Source organism: Hirundo rustica, chromosome 11 (assembly GCF_015227805.2).
Source record: "Hirundo rustica isolate bHirRus1 chromosome 11, bHirRus1.pri.v3, whole genome shotgun sequence".
Lineage (NCBI taxonomy): Eukaryota > Metazoa > Chordata > Aves > Passeriformes > Hirundinidae > Hirundo > Hirundo rustica.
In genome coordinates this window covers 19,808,925-19,832,803 of record NC_053460.1, presented here as the reverse complement: position 1 = coordinate 19,832,803, position 23,879 = coordinate 19,808,925, and the positions used below count along the sequence as shown (strand labels likewise).

Below are 23,879 nucleotides of genomic sequence, written 5' to 3'. Positions count from 1 at the left end.
TTATAATTTGATAACACGAATTAACTTTAGCACATTTATCACACTTCTGTTGCTTTTCAGGTTTGCTTTTGTTCCCAGTAAGGCCACAGTGTTTGGTCTCATCTCTTGCTGATCTCCCTGCATGACTGTATCCCCAGAACTGCCCTACCCAAAGCTGATCTGCTAGAAGGGGATTTCTTCCTTCCCCCAGGATAATGTGCTGTTTTGCTTTCTGGTAGCACATTCGCTCTCTGGAACACGACTGCATGGCTGTGTGCAGGCAGAAGCCAGCAGGCGTTTTGGCTGTGTTGAATATGCAGATGACTTGGTTCAGGTGCTCTGTCTCCATCCTGCTGGTGCTGATCTGCTCGGCCCTTCCTTCCCCCCAGGCACTGCCCTACTGCCCCTGGCCAAAATGCTGGACCCAGACAGAAAGGATTCAAGTTCACCCTTGTGAAATATGTGCCTGTACCTCCACAGCTGAAAGGGCTTTGGAAAAGGGGTTGGGGAAGGATGTCACCAAAGCACAGAGAGGTTTCCTCTCATCCTGTTTCCCCAAGTGGCAAAATCATCGTTCCATGTCTTTCCTGCAGTATCCTCAGGTGCTGAAGGTCTCCATGGAGAGCTCACCGTATTTCCAGCTGGACTGCCCCAATGATGTGTACCGTAAGGTGCCAGCAGGCATGTCCACCCATGTGCGCGTCTGCTTCACTCCCAAGGAGAACAAGGTGAGACTGGAGGAGCCAAAACACACAATCATCTCCAAAGCCATTGTTCTCCCTGCAGTCTGGGTACAGCCCATTTCATGCTGTGAGCTTGGCTCCAGGCCGTGGGCAGGCAGCCTGCAGCCAGTCCCACCTTGGCGTGTGCTGTCAGGCACTGCACCCAGGCCTGACAGGCTCTGCTTCCCTTCCCTGCATGTTCCTGGGCATTCCCAAGGGAAGATGCACAGGGAACAGTATGGAAATGACAGAGGGGTGTGGATAGATGATCAGCCATCTCTAGGTACAGTGGAAGGGGTTTAATTAGTATGGAAAGTGCTAGAGGAACAAAGAGGTCAGAGAGCTTTCCTCATTCCTGACTGGCAACAGCTTCCCTGCCTCACTGGAGCAAAGACTGTGCTTTTTCACACCCTCTGTTCTCCAGCCTTGCAGCTGTGCTTGTCCCAGAGCACAACTGACCTTGAAACAGCTGCAAGGCCAGGGCAGAGCCCAGCCTGGCACGGGCACACTCTAGGTGAGCTCTGGGTGCCCTTAGTCAGCAGGAGCTTGGTGAGCTGCAGGGGACTTGGACACCTGCCTGAAAGAGCTCGTGTAGGGCAGGTAAAACCTGCAGGCAGACCTGTGACCCAGAGCCTGTGGCAATGACACTGCTGTGGCTCTGTCTTCATGCCTGTCACTGTGGTTGCTCTGTCAACTGGCACCCATTCCGTGCCAAACGTGCTTTTGCCTGGAGGTTTGAACACGGGTGCTGAGGCCCTGCCAAGTCTGATCTCGGTGCTGTGATCTGGAGGCTTGTTCATCCAGAAGGGTTTAGGACGTGGCATGGAAGGGAGGAAGCCTTGCAGGGAAACAAAGAGAGGCTCTTTCCAACAGCATCCTGATTCCTCTTGGCACTGTTCTTCTCCTGACTTGGTTGGAGAGGCAAAGTTAGAGGGGAGTTCTGAGCCAAGTGATGTTTCTACATCAGGCCAGAGGTGCAGGATCTCTTTGGGTGCTGCTATTCTCTCATCTTTCTTTTGCTGCTTAGAGTCAGTTTAACACTTTGTCCTGTTCACATATATAGAATATATATGTGCAGGAATATAGAAACCTAAAGAGGAATGTCCTGTGTTTCCTAGCTCCATGTTTCTTAGAAGGGACTTAGGAATTATTTATCACCATTAAAATTGAGTGTAAAAATTGTGGTGGCCTAGGCCAGTTCTCTGTATGACCCAAGTGACACAAGAGCTTAATGCCACTGAGATAGGTTTTGCAAAGTGCACTGCTGCCTTTAAAATGTGGCATATTAGTAGAACTTAGTGTTCCTTTGGGGTGGAATAGGTAAATTGATGGCCTTGAAGGGTTATAGGAAATGGTTTTTCTTCTGCCATGGGGATGGCACTGAATGCCCTGTACTGAGCTAGTTTCTTTTCCTGCAGGATTATTCCCATGAGCTCGTCTGCATGAGTCAAAGGGAAAGGATAGTTGTGCCAATTCGGGCCATTGCTGCCCGAGCCATCCTGGACTTCCCTGACCAGCTGGACTTCTCGGTGTGTCCGGTCAAGTACAGCACCCAGAAGACTCTGCTGGTTCGCAACATCGGTAACCGGGCAGCTCATTACCAGCTGAGCACCCAGAGGTGAGGCAGCTCATCTGTGCTTGTGCAAAACACCTTTGGGTGATGACAGAGTTGGGAAAGAGCAACAAAAGGATCCAGAGCATCAGAGCTGCTGCCCTGCAGCCCTGGCTGGAAATGGGCAGGATGGATGCCTCTGCTCTTGCTTTCAGTGTTCTTAGCAAAATGCAGCCTTTGAGCTTTCCCTGTCCCGGATTTCCTGGAGGGTGCTGGAACACGTTAGTGGCTGGCTTGCACCCTCCTGAGCACAAGCAGCTTCTGAAATGGTTCCTCACCACTGTCAGCCAAATAGACCCATTCTCTGGGAGGCCACAGGCACGTGGCTTTCCAGTGGTCCCCGCATCAGATGCCCAACATGAGCTGTGTTGTGGGCAGCCGGTGCCGTTCCTGTTAGTTAAAGCTGGTCTGATTTCCCTTGTCAGCTGAGGGCATCAGTCACCTCTTCTGTTCCATGATGAACCTTTGAAAACCAGTTTAAAATTTCAAATGGATGATTTAACTCTCTGAATAAGGTTGTGCCCCCTTTCATTGAGATTTCTTTTTAGCTGCTCTGAAGTTCCCATGTTTCTGCTGTTTTTTCATTTTGGTTTGTGTTAAATGTTTGTCAAAAGATCATGAGTTCTTCATTGGGAACTTTCATAAAGGTCAAGCTCCTCTAATGCCTATCAATATACCACATGCCCATAGGTATACGCACAGGTGTGTAGGAAATCTGAGACATTCAGTGAATATGTGAAAAGCAATTGGGCTGATGTAGAAGATAAAAGTATAGAATAACTTTTTCTGGAGGGGACCCCTGGAAATTGTCTGAGCAAACACACTGCTCAAAGCAAGACCAGTGTCTGGAGATTGCAAGGTGCCACTGGGAGATCTGGAGCTATCTTTAGATGCCGTACAAGAGAACAAACATACAAATGGACCTAGTTAAAAAGCAGAAGAAAACAACATATTAAAACACACTCCATAGCTTTTCTTTTCTGCCTGTTGGGTGCAGTAGTGATTCATTAAAAGGGTAGATCTAACAGGATGAGAATCATCTTAAGGGACAGCTCACAATTAATAGATAAAAGGCCAAAATTTAGCCTGCCAGCCCCCTCTCTTGGCAGTGGTTTTCATTTGGTTATTTACAGTGTCAGGGATGTCTCCTTCACAGCTCCTCTATCTGTGGGCTCAGGGAACAGCTTAGTGATGTTGGCTGAAATTCAGAGGAGTTAAGTTTAACTGTAGAGCTTATGTCCTTGGGCCTTGGGGATCCAGGTCTACGTGAGAGATGACTGCTGGAGCAGTAACAGAGGAGTCTGGTGGGTACAGCCCAGGGTGGGATGTAGGGGATGCAGGGGCTGATTTGCACTCAGTTTTTCAGCCCTGACAACTGAAACTTGTCTGGATCCTCTTCTCCTGATAATTTGAAGATAAGAAGATATCTTCTGTCTCAGGCAACCCCTGAAGTCACCTCCCAGGAGTGTTATTCCCATCCTGCCATCTGAGGGCAGGAGTACGTAACATGGGGCAGGATCGGGAAGGGAATGGAACGGAAGGTAGCGCTGAAGTGTGGCCAGGGACTCCCTTAACTGGCAGCTTCTCTGTTCTGGAGAAATTTCTGGCAAAAGAATAAGAAAAAATTCCTGTGCCTTGCCCACACCAGTCACTGATCCTCCCCCAGGCCCCAGCAGAGACCTGCGGCAGTGCGGGAGCAGTACAGCAACCAGGCTCTGGGGCTGGGGAGGCCTTGTCCTTCCTCCCCTCTCTCCAAAGTCTCACATCCAGCACATAAACATTGCTGGCCCAAGGTTTCTCCATCAGCCACTAGTGATGTTCTCACTAGTGGTAATGGAACAGGTCAGGCCCATGACTGCAGCAACAGATCCTTAGTGAGCAGAACCCAAAGCAAATTCATCAGCTGTCACTACTGACATGAATAAAGTTCAGCCTGCCAGATGTTCTCTTTATTTTTGTGTGTGATAAATTCATCACCAAACTCCCCAGAACACCCTTTCTGTGGACAGACTGACCACCAGCAAAGCACTGAGGAACTTCTGTTTCCTCGGTGGGGTTATAGAAGAGCACAAAGCCCAGCAGCTGCTGGGCAGAAGCACATTTCACCTGAGCTGTCCCTGAGCTTCAAAGGACGGAGTCTAGTGTTTGTCAGGCAAGAGGTGTTCACCTGGTGACCAATCCTAATTGCTCCTGATAAATCCAAAGTGCACCAACGCATTTGCATAATTATTTCCAACACGTTGCTCAGAGTTTGTCTGCTAGGCCAAGCAGTTACCAGCCTGGATGACAACCCAGAGTCCTAGACTGCATTGCTGGTAAATACACAGAAACCTCCTCTTCTGCCTCCTTGATGTGCTCCTGCTAATGGTGCTTCATTTAGCTGGGATTGGATCCTTCAGATTGTAAATGGCATCCTCCTTTTGGGTCTTGTTTCCTTGTCCCTGTATTGCTCTAAATCTGCATTTGCACTCTTTCACAGTTTTGATTGCTCCTTTTCTTGGAGCAGCTTTCATTGAAATGCTGATAAAATGTGCCCTTTTTAGGCTAAATCAGGATGTTTTCAAGGTAAAATAAACCAAAGACCCACACGACAAATTCAACAGTAATTATTCCTTAGTCTTCAAGGAAAAGTTCCTTCTCCCTGTCTGATTCCTAGGCTGTAATCTCACAGGACAGGTAGTGCCTTAACATATACAAATGAGATGAAGGTTATAGGCAGCCAGAAAAGAGAAATTCCTGAGGCAGTCAGTGTCAAGTTGCAGAGAGCTGGATGCAGAGTATGGGGGAGATGAGGTCATTTTAACCCACAGGATCTTCTGAGGGTTGCATCTCCTCAGAAGTGGGTCAGTAGCTGTTTCTGATCCTGTCTGTTCTGTCTGTCTTTTGTTGACTGTGTTTGGTTTGCTCCCTGCTGGCCCAAGTGAGCCGAAGTGACGTGCACTGCAGAAGGAATATCATGGCCAGATGTCCCCTTGAGTCCTGACCCCTCTCTTTGTGTTGCAGTCCTTTCTCCGTGGTTCCAGCCACAGGAACTCTGGGCGCTGGTGACACCATGCAGGTGACAGTGGGATTTCACCCGCTGACGGCTGGTGACCATTCTGGATCCCTGGTAGTGGGCTGCACAGGTGAGTGCCGGGCCCTGCACGGGGCACAGGGACAGTTCTCCACCATCACTCCCTGCTCTCCCATCCCCCTCCGTTCCCTCTGGACGTAGCTCCCCTGTTCCAGCTTTACCCCAAAGAAAACTGAGAACTAGTTGGTGTTTGGGGGGTTGATAAAGTGGATCCCCTCTAACAGGGCTAAGATTTTTGCAATCCTGTTTTGCCAGGAGTTGCTGAGTGGAGGAAGGAGGAACCCTGATTCTCCACTACCGTGTGGCTATGCCTGGGTGAAGTTTTATTTTATTCCTGGGCAGTGCCATATGTGAGGTGTGAGGTCTCCATCAGGCTCTCTGTAATGCAGTGTATTTCTTGCACGCCTCTGTCCCGTAATTTCCGCTTTTCCTTTGGCTTGTCACAGACCCTTTTTCTATGTTGTTCTCTACACATATATGCAGTTTCTGTCTAATAACATTTTCAGGCCCTCGAGTTCCTGTTTGGTGACAAATCAAGACAAATTTTTCCTCGTCCCCATTTCCCAGGCTGTTCATGCTGTTGCAAACCTCTCACATCTATCTCCCATTTGATTTCTAGACTGATTTCTAGAGGAATCCCATTCAGTCTTCATATAGAAGCTGCTCTGTACTTACTAATCTTTCCTTTGTCCCTTTTTAATTTAATTTGAAATGCTCCAGCTTGGTTTTTGAGATCAGAACAATATAAAACATTTCAAGACTGATGGGGCAGTGGGTTTGGACAGGGAGATGATGATGGTTTTTATGGTGTTCATTTTGTAGTGGTTTGTCATATTGCAGAGCCAGGCTGGTTGTGTTTCCTGGCCTGTGTCCCCTCCTGCTGTGGGCTGTCACTTCACTTGTTCCTCTGGGCCTCCTTTTTCTGCGCACATGCCCCCAGGCATATTTGCCTTTCAGCAACAAGGGATCCAAGGGATCAGGAGAGACAGGAGTCTCATGGGATGCCCAGGGGAGACCTGGGCAAGGCAGGACTGACCAGGGCTCCTCAGCGTCTCCTGAAGAACTTTGATACAGAAATGCCAGTGATCTGAGTGGGTCACCTGAGCACATCTGACAAATCTGACTGTACATACTGTCAGCTTGGGGCCAAATCTCTACAAACACGCTCAGAAATAAGGGGTTTAAGGAGGTGCCCGGGACATCCTCACACTGTACACACAGAGCTGTCAGGGCGTGATGAAGATACTGATCCATGGAACTGCTAATACAGCTAAAGCTGTGACACTTTGTTCTGTGACCTGTGGTTTGCTCTGTTCCTTGTGCTTCCATCAGCAACTGAGCTGAACAAAGACTCCTCTTTGCTTTGTTCCAGGGGAAGAAAGTATCCACATAAACCTTCAGGGAGGAGCTGAAGATGTAAACATTGGGTTGAGCACATATTTCATGAAGGTTAAGAGTTTTGTCAACAGGTCAAACCACGCAACCGTGTTCATCAGAAACAGCAGTAACATCACAGCCCACTTCCAGTGGAAGGCTTTTCCTACTGAGGAATTTGAGAATGAAAAGAAGAGGAGGTTGGTTTGAAAGATACATTTCAGTGAGATACATAGCCCAAGACTAATGTATAGCCTCAGGGTGGTGTTGGCACTTTTGAATGGTTTAAGCCAAATAAACCATCCCTGGCATTAGGGTGTGTGTCCCTGGGCTTCAGGAGCCCAGCACTTGGCATTCCAGTTCCATTTATACTCCAACCAAGGATGGCATTTTGGGAAGGAAAGTTGATTGCAATGACTGGATTTCTTCAAGTTCTAATTGGCTTTTGCCTCTCTAATCTTCTTCCTACATGACCTGGCAACATCCTTAAACATTTCCTGAGTTGCCAGCCCCTCTTTCCAAAGGTGATACGCCCTCTTTTTCCCTTAGTTCCTTCCAAACCTCTTGCTCATCCAGGCTGGTTGTCTTCCCCGTCAGCTCATCTTTCAGCATGCAGGGACAGTCTGTTCCTGTGCCTTCAAGACTTCTTTCCTGAAGTATGTCCATTCTTCCTGGATCCCTTTGTTTTTAAGGGCTGTTTCCCAAGGTACTCTCCAAATCAGTCTCTTGAACAGGCTGAAGGCTGCCTTCCAGAAGTCCAGAGTGGAAGTTTTGTTGATGCCCCTATTTGTTTCACCAAATATTGAGAACTCTATTATTTCATGGTCACTGTACCCCAGACAGTGGTGAACAGGTGAAGTTCATTTAGTTATTAGGGTGATATCCTGGTGATATCCTGGTGATATCCTGGTGATATCCAGTACCTGGATCCCAGGGAGGCAGCAGGCTTCCCTGTGGAAAGCATCAAGTTGATATACAGGGCCCTCATTTCCCCTTAGAAGGGAGTCACCTACTACCACTACCCTTCTTTTCTTCTTAATACTTGAGGCTGGGATCTGTCTGGCAGACCAAGTGCAGCTGTCTCCAGACATAATTTTTTCTTTAGTGTCATCTGCTTGACCCTCTGGATCCAGGGCCTCACACCTATTCTGTCAGGGTACAGTGATGGGGATCAGGACAGGATTTTATTACCTCCCTAGTAGAAACCCATTTCCATTCCCCACTGTCTCCCAGCTCTCCTCCTTCTGCCTGGTCACAAGAAGGGCAGGGCTCCTCTGACTCCTGCTGAGCTTCTCTCAGGCTTGGAAGGGTGTAGCTCCACCAGTTTATTTCTGTTTCGCTCTCCCTAATGCTCCTCAGCCTTTCCACTTTGTCCTTAGGTTCTGCCACTGGACAGAGCAGATCATTCACCTGCTCACACCAGATGCAGGTGTCTTTCTCTCTATCTTCTGATATTAAAGGCTCGGACCCTCCCTGCAGCCAGGGGCCTGGACAGCTGCGTCCTTCCTGGGGGGTTCTGTTTGAGTTAGTACTCTCTTACTGGCAGCAGCAGCAGCAATAGCTTTTGATCATTTACTAACCATTGCTGGGGACAAAAAAAAAAAGGCAGAAAGAAGAAAAAAAAAAACCAAAAAACAAAACAAAACAAAAAAAAACCCCAAGCACCTCACAACCAACCAAAAGACACAACCCACTACACAAGGAGGGTGGGTGGCTGCACCCTTTCTGCTCAGCCTGCTTGTGTGAACTGCCACACAAAAACTGAAAAAACGCCACACAAACAGCCGTGCCCAAACTGCTGTGCAAACTGCCGTGCCAAAATTGCCGTGCCCAAACTGCCGTGCCAAAACCGCCGTTCCAAAATGACCGTGCCAAAACTGCCATGGCAAGCCCCTGTTTACTGCAGGCCAGGTCACTCACACTCCCCAGAGCCATTTTAAATCGCCTGCAGAGGACCAGGAGATCTACCCTTGCCCACTTGAATGGCTGGCAAGAGGGTCCTTTAGTGCCCTGGGCTTCTTGGTTCTCCACTGTTCTCTATCTACTTACATACAAGCTCTGTTTGTTAAAAGAAAATCCCATTACCTTCTCTGGCTATTTCCCTGGGCGGTTTATTTCCATTTTTTCCCACTTGCCTGCCTCAGTCTGGGCCCCAAGTGATCCACTTTCCCCTTAGAAGAAACTAGGTTTCCTTTAAATAAACTTCAACCTGGTTTTGGTTTTGTGGATTTTTTTCCAATTTTGTTTGTTTTCATGCCAGTTTGTGTCCTAGACTGTCACCAGGACATTTTGTTCTTCCTTACTTCAGTCTTAGGGATGGTTTTAGCTCCAAGGCCACTGTCCTGCTGTCAGAGATACTTTTGAGATCTCAGAGCAGAGAGGACTTTTTTATGAGAGAAGATAGTGCAGGATCCTTTCCCTCTCTGGACATTCCACTACTATGCACTGAGATGGGACCCAAAAAGCTCTGGATCATGACAAGGTCACTCCAGGAGTTTGCTGTCTCTCTCCTGCACCACAAAGTCCCTTCCCCTCTCAGAGCCTCTGTTTTCATGCATATAAAACCTTGAATATCACTGAAGGGATGCGGTACCTGAATTCATCAATTTCCTTTGGAAGTGCTCTGGGATGCTCTTGTGAAAGGCAGAGTAAGGTGTGGCGGTTCTTTAGAGACCCAGACAACCGTTGATGGCAAAAGGCAGAGTCTGCTCTTTTTCTGGGCGGGGAAATCATGGCTTTATTTTTGGGGGTCCTGTCCCTGCAGAGTCCGGAGCCCAGTATCTCCTTTAGCTCCTTCCCCACCCCTGTCCTGTGGCGAAAGGGTGTGCCCCGCCTCCATCCCAGAGTGTTTATCCAGGGGGAAGGGGCTAGAGGCAGGGACAAGCCACTACTCAATCAGGGACAAGGGAGTGGAACAGAGTTGGGTTACATTCCAGCATGGGAGGATGGGCGGGGCCGAGCAGGGACAAACCTTGTAATACAGTTTCCAAGGGGAACAGGGGATACAGAAGAAAACAGTACAAAACCCAATATAAAAATGAAACACAATACAAACCCAATTAATGCACTACAACAGTAAGGAACAAGGCAGGTCCAATATGGAAGAAACAAAGAATGATGCTGGTAACACGTAGCTACAACCCAGCTTCGTCTCCCCTTCCCAGGGAAGTCCTGCAGTGGGTGGTCCGTGATATTTATTTGCCTCCCAAGAGCAGCTCAGTGGTAGGAAAAGCCAGCTGAGGTGGCTGGCAGATTCTCCCTCAGTTTTGGCAGAGGCTTTGGGCCCAGAGGTTCTCTTGAGGGATGCTGGCTTTCCAAATCTCGCTGTAGGTCACAAGTGTGGAGTAAAACTACCTGCTGTGCCAGGTGCCAGTGAACAAGTTATCCTCTGATCCGTTTGGGACCCTCATGGCTTGGGATCAGCCCTTGCTGGGGAGCTGCTGCTCCTCCCCAAGTGCTTTGCTTTCCTACACTTCCACTTCTCTCTGCAAACATGTGGCTTATTAAACAAGCTGCTGGCTTTGTCTCTCCCTGTGGCTGCAGGCTGTGTCATTTGCTGCAGCCATCAACAAAGGTCTTGGTGGAAACCTTTAAAAAGGAGAAAGAAATAGAGGACGAGAAGGGGTTTTGTGAAGACCTCACTGCCCTCCTGAGCAACAAGGTCAAGGAGGAGATGGCAAAGGTGCAAGCAAACCCCATGCTGTTCTCCAATGATGTTCTTTTCATTGAGCCAATGGTAAGTAATAGCTGAGAACCTCATTTTCCTTCTCTTCTTCCTCCTCCTCCTTCTCCTCCTCCTCTTCCTCCCCTTCCTCGTCCCACCTACCCTACCCCCACCCCTTCCCCTGCCTCTGCCCCTTCCCCTGCCCCGTCCCCCCAGATGCGGTCACTCGGCAGATCCTCAGCTGCCTCGATGTGCTGAGAGGGAGGACATGGCGTTTCTGGTGGTGCGGCTGCAGAGCTCTCTGCTAAAGGCATTTCTGCCCTGCAAGAGCAAGGCAGGGCTGGGAGCCTGACAAAGCCCAGCTCTGCTGCCAGGGCTCGAGCTCAGGGGCACTCCGTGCGTGCCCTTGCAGTGTCCCCAGGGACCCTTATTGTAGGTAGGGGCTCCCCTGACACGTGCTGTGCTGCGTGGGGTTTAGCAGAGAGTGTTGGACCACTGCCAGTTCCATATTGACCTGAAGCGTGCAAAGGTTCTCTGGAAAAGGAGGCCAAATTCAGCCCAAGGTTAATCATAGAAATGCCAATCCCTTCCTGTAAGCATGACTTGCACTGTTTGTGAGTCTCCCTTCCAGTGTCGTTTGTGAGCCTGGACACAAGGGTGGGAAGTTTAAATGGGCCTTTTGAGTTCTTTTGCACACAGGGACAAAAAACCTTCTCCTTTTCTGCTTATGTAAGCAACCCCCCACGTCCTCCCATCAGCCAGAGCCCTGATTCTGAGTGTTGGCATTGTGAGAGATGATGAATGCCTGCTGCCTGCGCAGTGCAAAATCCCTTCTCATCTTGGAGTAAACCCTAGAATAATCCCAGCCTCTGCTTTCTTTCCAAACAGGTTAATCTAATATTTTTATTTCCAAGGAAGGGGATCATGTTCTCTTCTTGGTTACTCCTATGGCCCATCTGAGGCCAAGGGTCATCAGTGCCCAGTGGCAGTTACATACCACTGTGGCTGACAGCAGCGTGATGTGACCAAGAGCTTGTGTCAGAGCAGCAGGAATATTGTGGAGAGTGGGAGCTGATCAGCTGAGCATTAAGAGCTTCCAGCGGTGTGTTGAGCTGGGTTTGGAGTGTTTCCTTGGGCTTTTTCTGTTGTTCACTCATCATCGATGCTCTGAAGAAAGGCTCGCAGGACTGGTTGAAAACAAGAAGTGTGAAGTTTGAAGATTAATGTTTTGCTGTCTATTTCTGTTTTAGGAGGGAGAGATTGGGCCACATTGTTTGGCCAAAATCAAGGTGACCTTTAAACCCCTAGAACCACGGGAGTATCGATGTGTGGCTTACTGCAACATCTCAGGTACAGCTCCTTTCCCCTGCTTCTCTCACCCACAGTGAAGCCATGGTGCAAGCCTGAGCCCACTGGGCTCCCATGTAACTGCTGGCAAGAGTCCCTGATCAGCAGGGCAGTGCTGGCACACCCCCACTGTCCCTGCAGCTTCCAGGGAGTCTCCCGTGCAAGGCCAGGGCTTGGAACACCTGTGTCTGGATTGCTGATCCCAGAACAACCCAGGCAGGGAGTGCAGGGAGAAGTTTTCATGCCATGGCTTTGCCAGCATTTCCTCAAAGGCCAAGGAGCTACAGAGCAGAACAGCTTTAGTGAACAAGCACTAAGCCCCTCTAGACCACTGACCTCCATTTGGGTCCATTTGACCTGGATCCGTCATCAGGCAGTAGGAGCTGGCTTAGAAATGTGTTCCCTGACCCCGGCTCACCTCCCACTGCCAGACACCACCAGGCCAGAGGTGGCTGAGCCCTGCTGAGCCCAGGCTGTTTGTGGAAGGACCACCCTTGGCCAGCACCTGCTTCTCTCCCTGTGTGGGAATTGTCACCTTGCAGCTCTCAGACTGTGGAAACAGAACACAGTTCTGAGTGTCAGAAACTGAGGACTTTGGCAACAAGGTCATGTGCTACTGGGCCAGGTGATTTGGCGATTGCTGCCTGCCAATTTGCCAGGAAGCAACTGCCAAACTCTTAATGAGCTTTGTGCCTTCATGGAATGGATTTCCAAGTTCCTCTAAGTGCATGGGAAGGAAACCATAGGGTCATAGTATGTTAAGGATGGAATGGACCTTAAGGATGGAATGGAAGATCATCTAGTCCCAAGGCCCCTGCCATGGGCAGGGACACCTCCCACTAGACCAGGTAGCTCCAAGCCCCATCCAGCCTGGCTTTGAACACTTTCAGGGCTGGAACCTCCACAACTCGCCTGGGGAACTTGCTCCAGTGTCTCACCACCCTCACAGTTAAAAATTTCTTCCTAACATCTAACGTAAATTTCCTTTCATTTTACACCTATTACTCCTTGGCCTGTCACTACAGGGCATCAGAGATGTTTTAAACTCTGCAAACCGGTGGCTAAAATTGGAAACCAGTCCAAGGAATGGGTTAGAAATTGCAAGTCAACCCCAGGGGATATCTCCTGAGGGAAAAGAAGGGTCCATATCTTGTCCTGCAGCATCAGGAGCTGGTTGCATGCAGCTCAGAGCCAGGGACAAGCATTGAGGCAGCCTGGAAAAATACAGTATAACAGAGGGAATTACTGTACTGAAATGGACATCTCTCCCCAGGCCGTGAGAACAGGCTGCCCCTGTGCCTCAGAGGGGAAGGCCAAGGACCCTTGGTTGAACTCAGCAATGATATCCTGACCTTTTGGAACACTATTGTCGACAGCCACCATGTCTGTGAGGTGAGTACCAGGGGTTGGGATGGATCCTGATGGCTCCTGAGGCAGCAGCAAGCCTGGTGGACCTGTGGAATTCCTGGCAATCTGGGCAGTTGTGAGCAGGGAATATTTCACATACTGGTCAAATCTGGAGGAGTCAGAAAGGTGTGTCAGTTGTCCAGGAAGCTCCAATCCCTTCTTTTGGGCAGCCTTCCTTAGAGATCAGCTGGGAGGCTTCCTGCAAAACAACCCCTTGGCATATGAAACGAACCCTGTATCAAAAAGCTGCCTGTTCAGAGGCTTTTGTGGCAGCACCAGACACAAGGCACCTTTGTACTGAGCTGTTCAGAAGCAGCTGGGACAAACTGCCTACATTTGAACTTCAGTCCACTGCAAACAATTTTCAGTCAAGTGTCTCCTGCCTATTCCTGGAAGCCACAGGAAAGCCTTCCAGCCTCCTGGCTCAGTGCTGGCCTTTGCAAAGGGCTTGGGAGCTCTTTCCCTTGCTGACCAGTCCCTCACCACACTTCAACCTTGGAGCATCTCTGGCTCTAGAAAGAGAAAAGTGTTCCTGGGAATAAAGCAAAGGAATTTTGTACCTGTTTGCCTCCCCCCGCAATAGTGTTAAGTTTTCAAAAAAAAAAAAAAAAAAAAAAAAAAAAATAGAGCAACTGAAAGAGGTAGAAAAAGAGGCGCTACATCATGCCAGACACTTTCAAGTTTGGCTGTGGAAGGGAAAGACACACTGAGTTTTCTTACCAAAAGATGGTGCTGTCTGTACATTTCGATGCTGATGCCTCATTCTCAATGTGTTGTTCTCCTGATATGGGAAAAGGCGAATGAGTAGATGGTACTGTTGGAGCTGTGCTAACTGGGGCAGCAGCAGCTCTGTGGTGATTCACTACGCAGCTGCAATCACCCCACGTTACTCTCAGGGCCAGGTCTGAATGAGCTTGGTGACGCTGGCCAGAGGTGGCCTGCTCTGTGTCCATGGGATAACCCCAGGGTGACTCTGGCTATGTGGAGTTACCACTGCTTTGTATGAAAACCCAAAGGCAGAACTTGTCCTGTTGTATTTTTTTGACTTCTGCCATCCAGCAGCACAAAGCATCTTCTGCCTTTTCCAGGTGTTAATTGCATCATTAGAAAATAACTCCCAAGAAGGGAAGATTCCACACGTGTTTCTATTTTGCTTTCTTGATGCTGCAGGTGAAACTGATTAACAAAGGAGTTCTTGATGCTCCCTTCACCTACATCCCTTCAACCACAAACGTGGGCTCCTGCTTCAAGTTTGCACCTGAGGAGGGCATCATTGCACCGGGTGAGAGCCAGACTATTCAGATCTCCTTCAATGCCACTGTGGTGGGGTACTTTGATGAACAATTCCGATTCAGTGTGGCTGGATCTCCTACGCCTGTGATCCTGGCCATCTGGTAAGGACTCTGGGAGCTTGGTGGGCACATGTGTAGCTGTATCTGGGACTTCCCCCATTTATCTCATGTTGGGGTTGAGCAGAGAAAAAAGGTGTTTCCTGAGGTCTTAATCTCTGCTCTGTCCTGGCATTGCCTTACTGTGAGGATGCCCGCTGCCCTGTGCGGTACCTGGGGGGTGGAATGACTCCTTCCTGCAGGGATCTCCCTCTGCCTTGGGCTGTGGCAGACAGTGGCATGGATCAGCTTTGGGCAGTAGCTGCTCTGGGTGCTCTGAGATGTCCCACCTGAACACCCAGCAGGGCTCCCAGGGCTTTGGAGATGGGCCAGCCTGGGTGATTCTGCACCAGCAGCAGTGTTTCTAAAAGCTCTGTTAATAATCCACCCCAAATGAGCCTCAGCTCACCTCTCATGGCCATGCTGTGGGGGACAAGCTGTGCTCCCAACTCCTGTGCAGAGTGCTCTGGTGCCTCCTTTCCATAGCCAGGAAAAGGCTGATGTGGGAGACAGGGAACTGTGCAGCAGGAACTGTCCCAAGGACATGGGCATCATCCCATGGGCTGGTGCCATTGCAAGAGATAATCCTGGCCCAGCAAAAGGGAGAAGGGGTGATGACAGGGGAGGCAGAGCTCAGTCCTAGGACCAGAGCAGCATCAGGGCTTGTTCCTGCTAGCCTGAGCCGTGTGCTGATAGGATAATGTAGTGTAAGCAGGAAAGCTGATGCTGGCTGCTCTGGAGCTTTGGAGCTAGGCTGCTGCTGTTGGGAGGCACAGGATCAAGGCAGTAAAGAAATGAAAGCAATCTGCAGTCAATTATACCAATAAGATAAGGGAGATGGATAAAAAAGAACATGAAATTTATTACTTAGCAAGAGAAAAGTGTTGAGTAGGTGTGCCCATAGTAGAGAAACAATTATGCTGGCTTTGTTTTTGGAGGAAAAGTGCCGCTTTTTTATTTTGGAAATCAAGAGGGAACCTTTCACCATCCAATAATGGATTCTCCTCTGTCCCTTCCCCAAACTGGTCATGGGATGTTATTGCATAAGCAGCTTTCTCCTTGAGCAAGGGCAGGTGTCTCTTGTTGAGATGTGAGAGCAGAGCCAGTGGCAGTCCTGTGAACACAGGTGAAGGCACAGTTCACTGGTCCTTGACTTTTAACCAGAAGTCAGAGGGGGCATTGATTGGCATCAACCATAAAATAAACTCGTGTTGTGCAGCTTCACGTGCTGGTTTCAGTGGATGTTGGTGACTTTTGGAGTCTGTCTGTTCAGTTCAAGGACACGTGAGGAGGTGTGGTAGATTCAGGATGCCCACGTTTTGTTGTTTAAGTGATTGCTCTTGGCTGTGTCAGCTGGTGCGCTGGTGACAAGCTGGTCCTTTCCTCTAGGATTCATCTGTCCACTGTGTTAGAACTGTTGGTGCTCTTTTCAGACAATGTTTGGGGCTCCCCTGGTTTCATGTCTCAAAACTCTGTCTGTAATGATTGTGTGGGTCAAAATCTCCTGAGATAGTTAGTTCATGGGAAGGCTTAACAGGGAATTTTACAGTTACAGCTAAGAAGTAGCAAAGCAGGGAACCTGTGGCTGGAAAGGCTGGTTACAGAAGTTTGTGAGGACACCTTTATGTCCATGACATTACAGATGGAGAAACTGAGGCACAGAGTCATGTCTGGGGGTGGGTTCAGGGTCCTTAATGGGACCACCAGCAACTCGGGGCTTTTCCTGCCTGCCCAGAGCCCCATCAGTGGCTGTCTGCTGCTGGCCACTTGGCTTCAGCTGCCTCCCGTGCACATGGACACTGTGCTGAGCACATGGTGGTGTGTTGATTTGAAACCCACGGTGCCTCTGACACCAGGTTTTATGCCGCCGAGCCACAACAGCCAGAGGCTTTGCAATTCCCTTTAACCAAGCCATTTCGTCCTCTGTCCTCCTCATCGCAGTGGGCGTGTCCATAGACCGACTTTACACTTCCACACCAAGCAGATTGACTTCGGTGATGTCTCCTTTGGTGAGTGTTCCCTGGGCTGGGACACAGCGGGAGGGATCTGTGCGTTCCAGAATGGACCACTTGAACATAAAAGCATCCAGCACTCATGTTCTGCCACAGCAGCCTCTTCAGGGTGTGAACTGCAGGGCTGCTGGTGCCTCAGGTGGCATTTTGCAGTTGTGGCATCAAATAGAACCAAGTATTTGCTGGTGTCTCTGTCCTGGTTTAAAGGACAGATTCTGCCAAGGAAGGCGGCAATCTTCCTGGAATGGAATAATGACCCCCTCTCTCCAAATTATTATACCTTTGAAATGACAGGGCTTCCAGGCATAAATATGGGAAAAGGAATAATGGTTCTTTACTAGAATATACCAGGACAGCACAGACAACAATGCAATGGTGCAAGTTTCCAACCCGCCAAGTCCTGTTTTCCCCCCTTGGTGTAGTTATGATCACAGGCAGGAGGAGCTGCGGGCTCTGGCAGGGCAGTGATCCCCTCCCAGCCAGCCCCGGCAGGGCGGGAAGGAGGAAATCGCTGCCTTTGCAAACGACGGGCAGCAGGGCATCTCGGCACTGCCACACAGCAGCAGCCAGAAGCGGGGAAGGCAAGCAGGTTCGATCACGGTGATGAGTTGCAGCCTGGTGAAGTCCCGGGGCCAAGCACACAACGTCACGCAGCACCACGCTGCTGACCTTCCCGACCCCCTGTGCAGCAGGACAGAAAGATCTGCTCCCTGCAAAACCTCAGGCCCAACTTCACAACAGCCCATGGCATCATGCCACAAATCCCAAAAAGCCCCGAATGGAAAATCCCACTCCCACAGCCAAAGCCCCCCCCAAAACCCCTATACCCCTTCCCAGAGCAAGGGGAAAAATCACTACAAAGCCTAAACCCATAACAATGAAGTTGTTGAACATTTTAAGAAAACTAATTGCCTTTCCTGAGCTGGTTCTTCCCCACCCTGCATCACCGCTGAGGTATTTGTTAAGTTGCCTTTTGAATAAATGAAACAAGAAAGGCAACAGGTAGAAATATGGTTCTGTAATAGGAGATTCATCCTGCTTAATCTGATTTCATTCCTAAAGTCTCTTCAGCTGAAGGCAGATGTTGATCTTTGCTTCTTTTTAACTGTTGATCTTTGCATCTTTTTAACTGTTGACTGTTGTCTGCATGTGGTGACCTCAGTCTCATTTGAGGTTTTGACATCTGTGTTTGTCCCTTTGTGCCTCTTGTCCCCCTGCTGGAGTCACTGCTGGAGCTGGCAGTGATCACTCTTGACGGGCACAGAGAAGCTCTGGGCTGCACCCGCAGTTGTTTTTCCCCTCATCTGTGTTCAAATGACTCTTGGCCAGCAGGCCTGGGGAGAAGTCTCCTCCCCACAGAGCTGGCCAGCCAAGCCAGATGTCCACTGCAGAGCAGGTTGTGGCTGGTGTCCAGGCTCTGCAGGACATCCCCACCATGCGTGGCTGTGTCTGGCTTTCCAGTACGGAAAGCAAATCTCAGAGCTAAAGCGGGGTAAACCCTTGCAGGCAGCAATCACAGGGAGCAGCGTGGGTGTGATGTCCCCATTTGTTGGGTCAGGTGCGACAAGGTTCCTAATTGCTAATCTCAAAGCAAGGCTCAGGTTTGCCTCCAGTTGAGTGGGCTCTGAGCTGCCATGTGCTCAAACCAAGAGATGCCTTAAGGATCCTGCAGAGAGAAACTGCATTAGGGTGCTCTGCATCACATCCTAGTTCCTGATTCAATCCTCACTTTTGCTGTAGCTTCTTCTCAATGACAACTGCCTGCTTATATATCTTGAAAACAATGGGAGTGTTGGCAGACTTAACAGGGTATTTTACAGCTGGAATTTTCAGAGGAAATGCTCTATCTTGGTGCACATTCATCACTGAGAAATAACTGGTGCTGGTTTGGGGCAGGTGAGGGGGCTCCTCCCAGTCAGAAAGAGAGAAGCTTGCAGTGTTCAGCAGGACTAAGAGCGGGCATTTCCAAGGCTGCAGTCTGGAATCAGTGTCAAAGGGAACTAAATGATGATTAATTCCTCTTGCAGCTTCTCACTGAGCTGTAGTTCAGATAATAAAGAGCTAAACTCCAATCGCACTTTCATTCTACCAGGATATTCCCACCAGGAGTCATGACATAACGGGTGCCTAAATGGATATTTGTGTCCTTTTCCTAGGCTTTCCCTCCACCAGGCTCTGTCGCCTGACTAACACCTCCATGGTGCCAGTGACGTTCAAGCTCCGCGTGTTGGACGATGGCACACAGCCTGCTGTTAGCAGCTTTGATCAAATACGCAGAGACAGTGACCCGTCCTGGAGGGAGGGACTTCATTCTTCTGTGAAGCCAAGGGAATTTACAATGAATCCCAGCCAAGGGATCATCCTCCCCCAGACATACCAGGATATCGAGGTACGGAAAGAGTCCAGCCATCCACACTTCAGCACCAGGGCTGAAGCTTCACTGGAGTGTGGGAGGGCTTTAGCTCTGATGCCAGCTTTGAGCATCGTATGAGTGAGAGATCTGCACTGGTGTGAGGCCTCTGTTAGCTGGGCTACTTGGGATGTTCCTGAAGGAGCACTGCTTTGTTTCCAAAATCACAAGCTGAAATCATGTGCCAGATGGTCAAGTGCTGAGGCCATTCTTGTGTTTTTTGCGAGCAATTTCTTTGATTGCAAGTGGGCAGAGCAAGGATGAGGACAGAAGGTGGCTGTTAAAGAGAGGTCATTGTATAAAGCAGTTTGCTTTTCTTCTTGGTCTCATTCCTCCTCTCCTGGGGAGGAGAATGATTTGTGTTCACTGCAGGGATCTCCAGTGACGACCAAAAACTCCCCAGGCCATGAACTGCCCAGCACATGCTGGGCCACACTTTGCCCTCAGCTTCCTGCTGTAAAGCTGAACTCATTCTGTTCAAGTCAGCAGATTTCCTCTGCATTTATGTCATCAGATGACAAATTGGCCCCTTAATTTGAAGACAGTAGTGCATCGAGCTTTAGTCTAGTGTTTTAATTTAGCTGACCTATGCCCTGATAGCAAGTTGTGCTCATCAAATCTGGTCTTTGCCAGAAGGCTTTTGTTACTCTCAGAGACTGTGCTCTACCCATGGACCAGCAGAAGAGTTAAGGCAAAAGCCTCCCTTTCCTTAGCACCAAACAAGAACTGCAGGATACCACACGTGGGTAATGAACTTTTGTAAGGAGGAATTTACTGCTCTTCTCTTCCACCAGGTCACCCTGTGTTCCAACACCGCGACGGAATTCAAACGGATAATGCTGGCGGACGTGGAGGGTAGCCAAGGCAAGGGAGTGGCATCACTGATCATCAAGGGCAGGTACCAGCATTTCCCTGGCCTCCCCCAGCACACTGCCTTGCACAGGGTGTGCAGGCTGCAGATCCCAAGGAGAAGGGTTGTTTAATGACCTCATGTTCTGCCCAGCTGGACGTGAGAACAGCAGTGCTTGGAAAGCAGCCTGTGGTGAAAAGCACCCCTACTCACAGCCCAGCATGGTCCTGGGCCTTTTTCTAAAGGGACCAGGAATGATATAATTCATTGGCCTGGTGCTTGAGGTGGAACTAATTTCCCAAGGGCCTCCTTTCCTTCTTCCTGCATAAGGTGGAGTTGTGCTGAGTTGCAACCACCCTGCATTGGTTTGGGACACACCAAGCAGCCTGCTGAGAGTCAGGGTGTGGTTCTGTTAATGAGGGCGTGTGACAGTGGGGAAGTGGCTGACAGCAAGAGTGGTGAGGGCGAGATCTTAGGAGGAGAAATCAGCCCATGGTGTTCAGCTCTAGTTTTTCTCCTTCCCTCTGCTTCCTATTTTGAGCTTTGATGTTCTCAGACTTAAAGCAAAAGTTGCTCTTGCTGCAGCAGAATTCCATTGTGCTGTGCTGCTCTAGGTGTCAGTTTAATGACAAGAAGGAAGCAGTTCCCTGGTGCTGTTCCCACTCCCAGGCAGAGCCATCCACTCAGTGCCTGGGCTGCCATTTTTTAAAGCAAGTGCTATTGGGGACAGTCAGTGCATGGACCTGTGGAGTGAAGGACAGAGGGAGCTGTAGGAACTGGGAGGGCGTGATCACCCCTCTGTAGGGCAGGTGGTGTCTCGTGCCCTCCAAGGCTGGGGCAAAGAGCTGAGTTCTCAGGCAGGGCAACAGCACCATGGGAGAGAAGGGAGTCATTTTTACTGAGACACTGGAGTCGTGTGTTCCTTGAGCCTTCGTGAGCACTGATCCTTGTTGGGAAGGCTCCCCCAGAGCTCATGGATCACTGGCACTGTTACAGGAGTCCTTGCAAGCCTTCTTGGGTAAAGGAGGGGCTGAGGCAGCTGTGGGACAAAGTGCTTTGCCTGGGGCACCTGGCAGCCTCTGGGCGCTGCCTCTCAGGGTTCGCCCGTCCTTGACAGGACATGTTTGTGTGGGAAGACTTAGAAGGCAATTTATCACTGTAGGGCTGTTAAATGTCTATTTGACAGTGACAAATGTGTTATGCTCCATTTCACAATCTTTGGGGGTAAACGTTCTCCATTCTCTCAGTGTGTCTGATTCCCTTGGGGTCATCTCTTTGCCCAGATGTTTTGCTCCTGAGCTGCAAGTGTACCCCAAAATCCTGTGCTTCGATGACTGCTTCCTGAAGGTGCCATACGAGAAGAAGCTCTTCATTAGGAATAACACCCTCTTTCCTGGCTGCTACGGCCTAATTCCCCAGGTTTGGCATCGCACCCACCTCCTCCTCTCAAATATTATTGAGATTATTAGGGGAAAAAAGGGTTTGGATAAGACCTTGCTGGTTTCTATTCAGTCTTAAAGAGCTGCTGAGAACAGGATCCTACCTGAATGTAAACTTTAGGATGCAGTTTAACCTCCTGAAGAAACAGTTTAGGTTCTAGTCTTCAGGGTGTTTTCTTGTGGGAGATCTTAGAGGGTTGTGAAAAGCTGCTGCATCCACAGACACTGATGCCTGTGCTGGCAGCCTCCTTGCAGAACCCTCTGAGAATGCTAAACCTACAACAATTGCATCTTGTTTGAGCTTTTTACCTTCGTCCTGGGGAGTTTTAAAAATGTGTGTAAGTTGCTGTTGTGGTGGATGTTAAGGAGTTTAAAGTTCCTTCAGAGGTCCCTCTGAAGTTGCATTTGATTCTGTCCCTTCTAGGAACGCAAGGAGGACTCTCCTGTCTTCTACTCTAGCCCCAAACCCTGTGGGATTGTCCAGCCTCACAGCACTGCAGAGATTCCACTTGTAGTCGAAGCCCAAACATGGGGCAAGCATTGCACCAGTGTTCCTATCGGCGTGTTTGGGGATGAAAGAAACCCACTGGTGAGTGCAAGGGGAGGTGTGTGCCTTTGTGCAACAGTGTGCAGGGATTCTTCTGGGGAAAACAGGCACAGGCTGCTGTGGAGGACAGAAGGGATTGGTGACATAAACAGCTCATGCCTTATAGGTGGTAATCTCAGTGTCTGACCCAGAGTGTAGTTCATCTAAGATGGAGTTGGGGTTAATTTTTGTTAATTACTCTTTCAAATGCTGTTAACTTTGGAAACATCTGTGTTATAAATGAGATGGACCAAATTCGATCAATCAAAATTTGGAATTTTATTGAGAGACAAAATAACAGTCTCGGACAGCCACAATTAAAAGGACAGCGTCGAGCCCAGGGTCGCCGCTGGGTGAACAATGGTAACACACTCTGCCAGTCTGTTATCCCCAAGTTCACATTTTTGGTTTGCAGCAGTCTCTTTTTATACACTGGATCACGGAGAGAGACTCGGGATGTCGACGGTCCTCCCTCCGAGGCATCCTCATTAAACATGCAGGTTTCAGTTCTAAGAGTCTGAATGGATCAGCGGAGGAGGACAATGCTGTCGATGGTCGGGTCCAGGTGTGGTGTGGAGATGTTAATTCTAGCTGGAGACCATCTAGATATGGATCTGATACCATCATCGGGTCCTCTGGGCTATCATCCCCATTTTCCATGGCCTTTTGTTTCTTTTCAACGATTCCTGGCAGTGACAGCCTTCTGTCCTCCTTTCTGGTAATTCCAATCAAGCTTTCCTCGTGTCCCTCCCATGCCTTTTCAGGCTAGAGAAATTCTTGTATTTTATTAAGTCACCTTCCCCCAAGTTAACTCACAAAATGCTATTTTAAACAAAACTTAACTTCCAACATGCTAGTTTATACAGAACTTATACAGTTGGTATTACATTTTATATTCTATTAACATGAATTAACTTTAGAACATATGTTACATTCCTTTTTAATGATTCCCAGCAGAGGCATGTTTGTGTCTCTCCCTCCTGGTAATTCTAATCATGTTTTGTCTCGTGTCGGTGTCGTTGTCCCCGTCCCGTCCCCCCCCCCACCCCCCCCCCCCGCTTGTCTTTTCAGGCAAGAGAAATTCCTGTACCTTTACTGAGCTGCTTTCTTCTGAGTTAACTCATAGCATATTGGATTAAAACAAAACTTATACTTATAGGGATGGTATTACATTTTATATCTTTTAACACGAATTAACTTTAGGACATATATCACATCTGGTTTAAAATGTCACCTCTCAGCACAAAAGAGGGTGTCAGAAGACTTCTGGGAACCTTGAGCTTTCTGTAAAAGAGAGGAAAGCTGGCATTTGAAGAGCAGTTGCAAGGATTTAAATTTATATTTAAACATATGGAAATGATGATGCCAGATTCCCTGGAAGGCACCAAACATCTGAACCTGGACCATTGTGGCACTGCATGTAAATCAGTCAACAGGAAGGGCAGGCAGTGCAGGCTGTGCCAGGGAGCCTGAAGTTTGACAAAACAGTTGCTTTCAACTTTCAGGCTGCTTACCTTAAAGGGAAGGGTTTATCCCACCAGAATAACCAGTTGTTTAACTGCCAGCCTGGTGTTAACTAGAGATTTCCTGCGAAGCTTCTACTTTTGGGCTTGTAATTTGTAGTTTGAAAGTTTCTCTTATGTAGTGGTTCTTTAGAGAGACCCAGACGACCACCGATGGCAAAAGGCACCGAGCCTGCTCTCTGTCCGGGGGGATATCACGGCTTTCTTCTTAGGGGTCCGGCCCCCGCCGGCCGGAGCTCTTTCCCCATCCCCGTCCAGTCCCAGAGAGGCCAAGACTCGCAGTCGTCCCGGGGCTTTTTCCCTGGGGGGATGGGCCCAGAGGCAGGGACAAGCCACTGCCCAATCAGGGATAAGGTGGGAGTGGAAGAGAATTGGGTTACATTCCAGTGTGGGGTATGGGTGCAGCCGAGCAGGGACAAACCACGTGATACAGTTTCTGAGAGGAACAGGGGAAAACATTACAAACCCAATATAAAAATGAAACACAATATAA

General features: G+C 49.1%; 1 protein-coding gene and 1 long non-coding RNA gene across 2 annotated transcripts in view; one reads left to right on the top strand and one right to left on the bottom strand.

Annotated features, from left to right (window-relative positions):
* Positions 1–557: 557 nt before the first annotated feature.
* The window catches only part of LOC120757950 (hydrocephalus-inducing protein-like), an 87,269-nt gene continuing 63,947 nt past the window's right edge, over positions 558–23,879 (top strand). Inside the window, 13 exon segments of the mRNA XM_058422144.1 lie at positions 558–707; positions 2,120–2,319; positions 5,317–5,438; positions 6,759–6,960; positions 10,304–10,496; positions 11,675–11,774; positions 13,045–13,163; positions 14,349–14,572; positions 16,508–16,575; positions 18,735–18,967; positions 19,783–19,886; positions 21,122–21,257; positions 21,702–21,866. Coding sequence (XP_058278127.1) covers positions 558–707; positions 2,120–2,319; positions 5,317–5,438; positions 6,759–6,960; positions 10,304–10,496; positions 11,675–11,774; positions 13,045–13,163; positions 14,349–14,572; positions 16,508–16,575; positions 18,735–18,967; positions 19,783–19,886; positions 21,122–21,257; positions 21,702–21,866 — 2,016 coding nt within the window.
* LOC120757727 (uncharacterized) lies at positions 11,010–14,205 on the bottom strand. Its single transcript, XR_005702624.1, has 4 exons — positions 13,899–14,205; positions 13,124–13,377; positions 12,108–12,985; positions 11,010–11,611 (listed from the first exon to the last, which is right to left on the bottom strand). It is a non-coding gene; the product is annotated as an uncharacterized LOC120757727 (long non-coding RNA).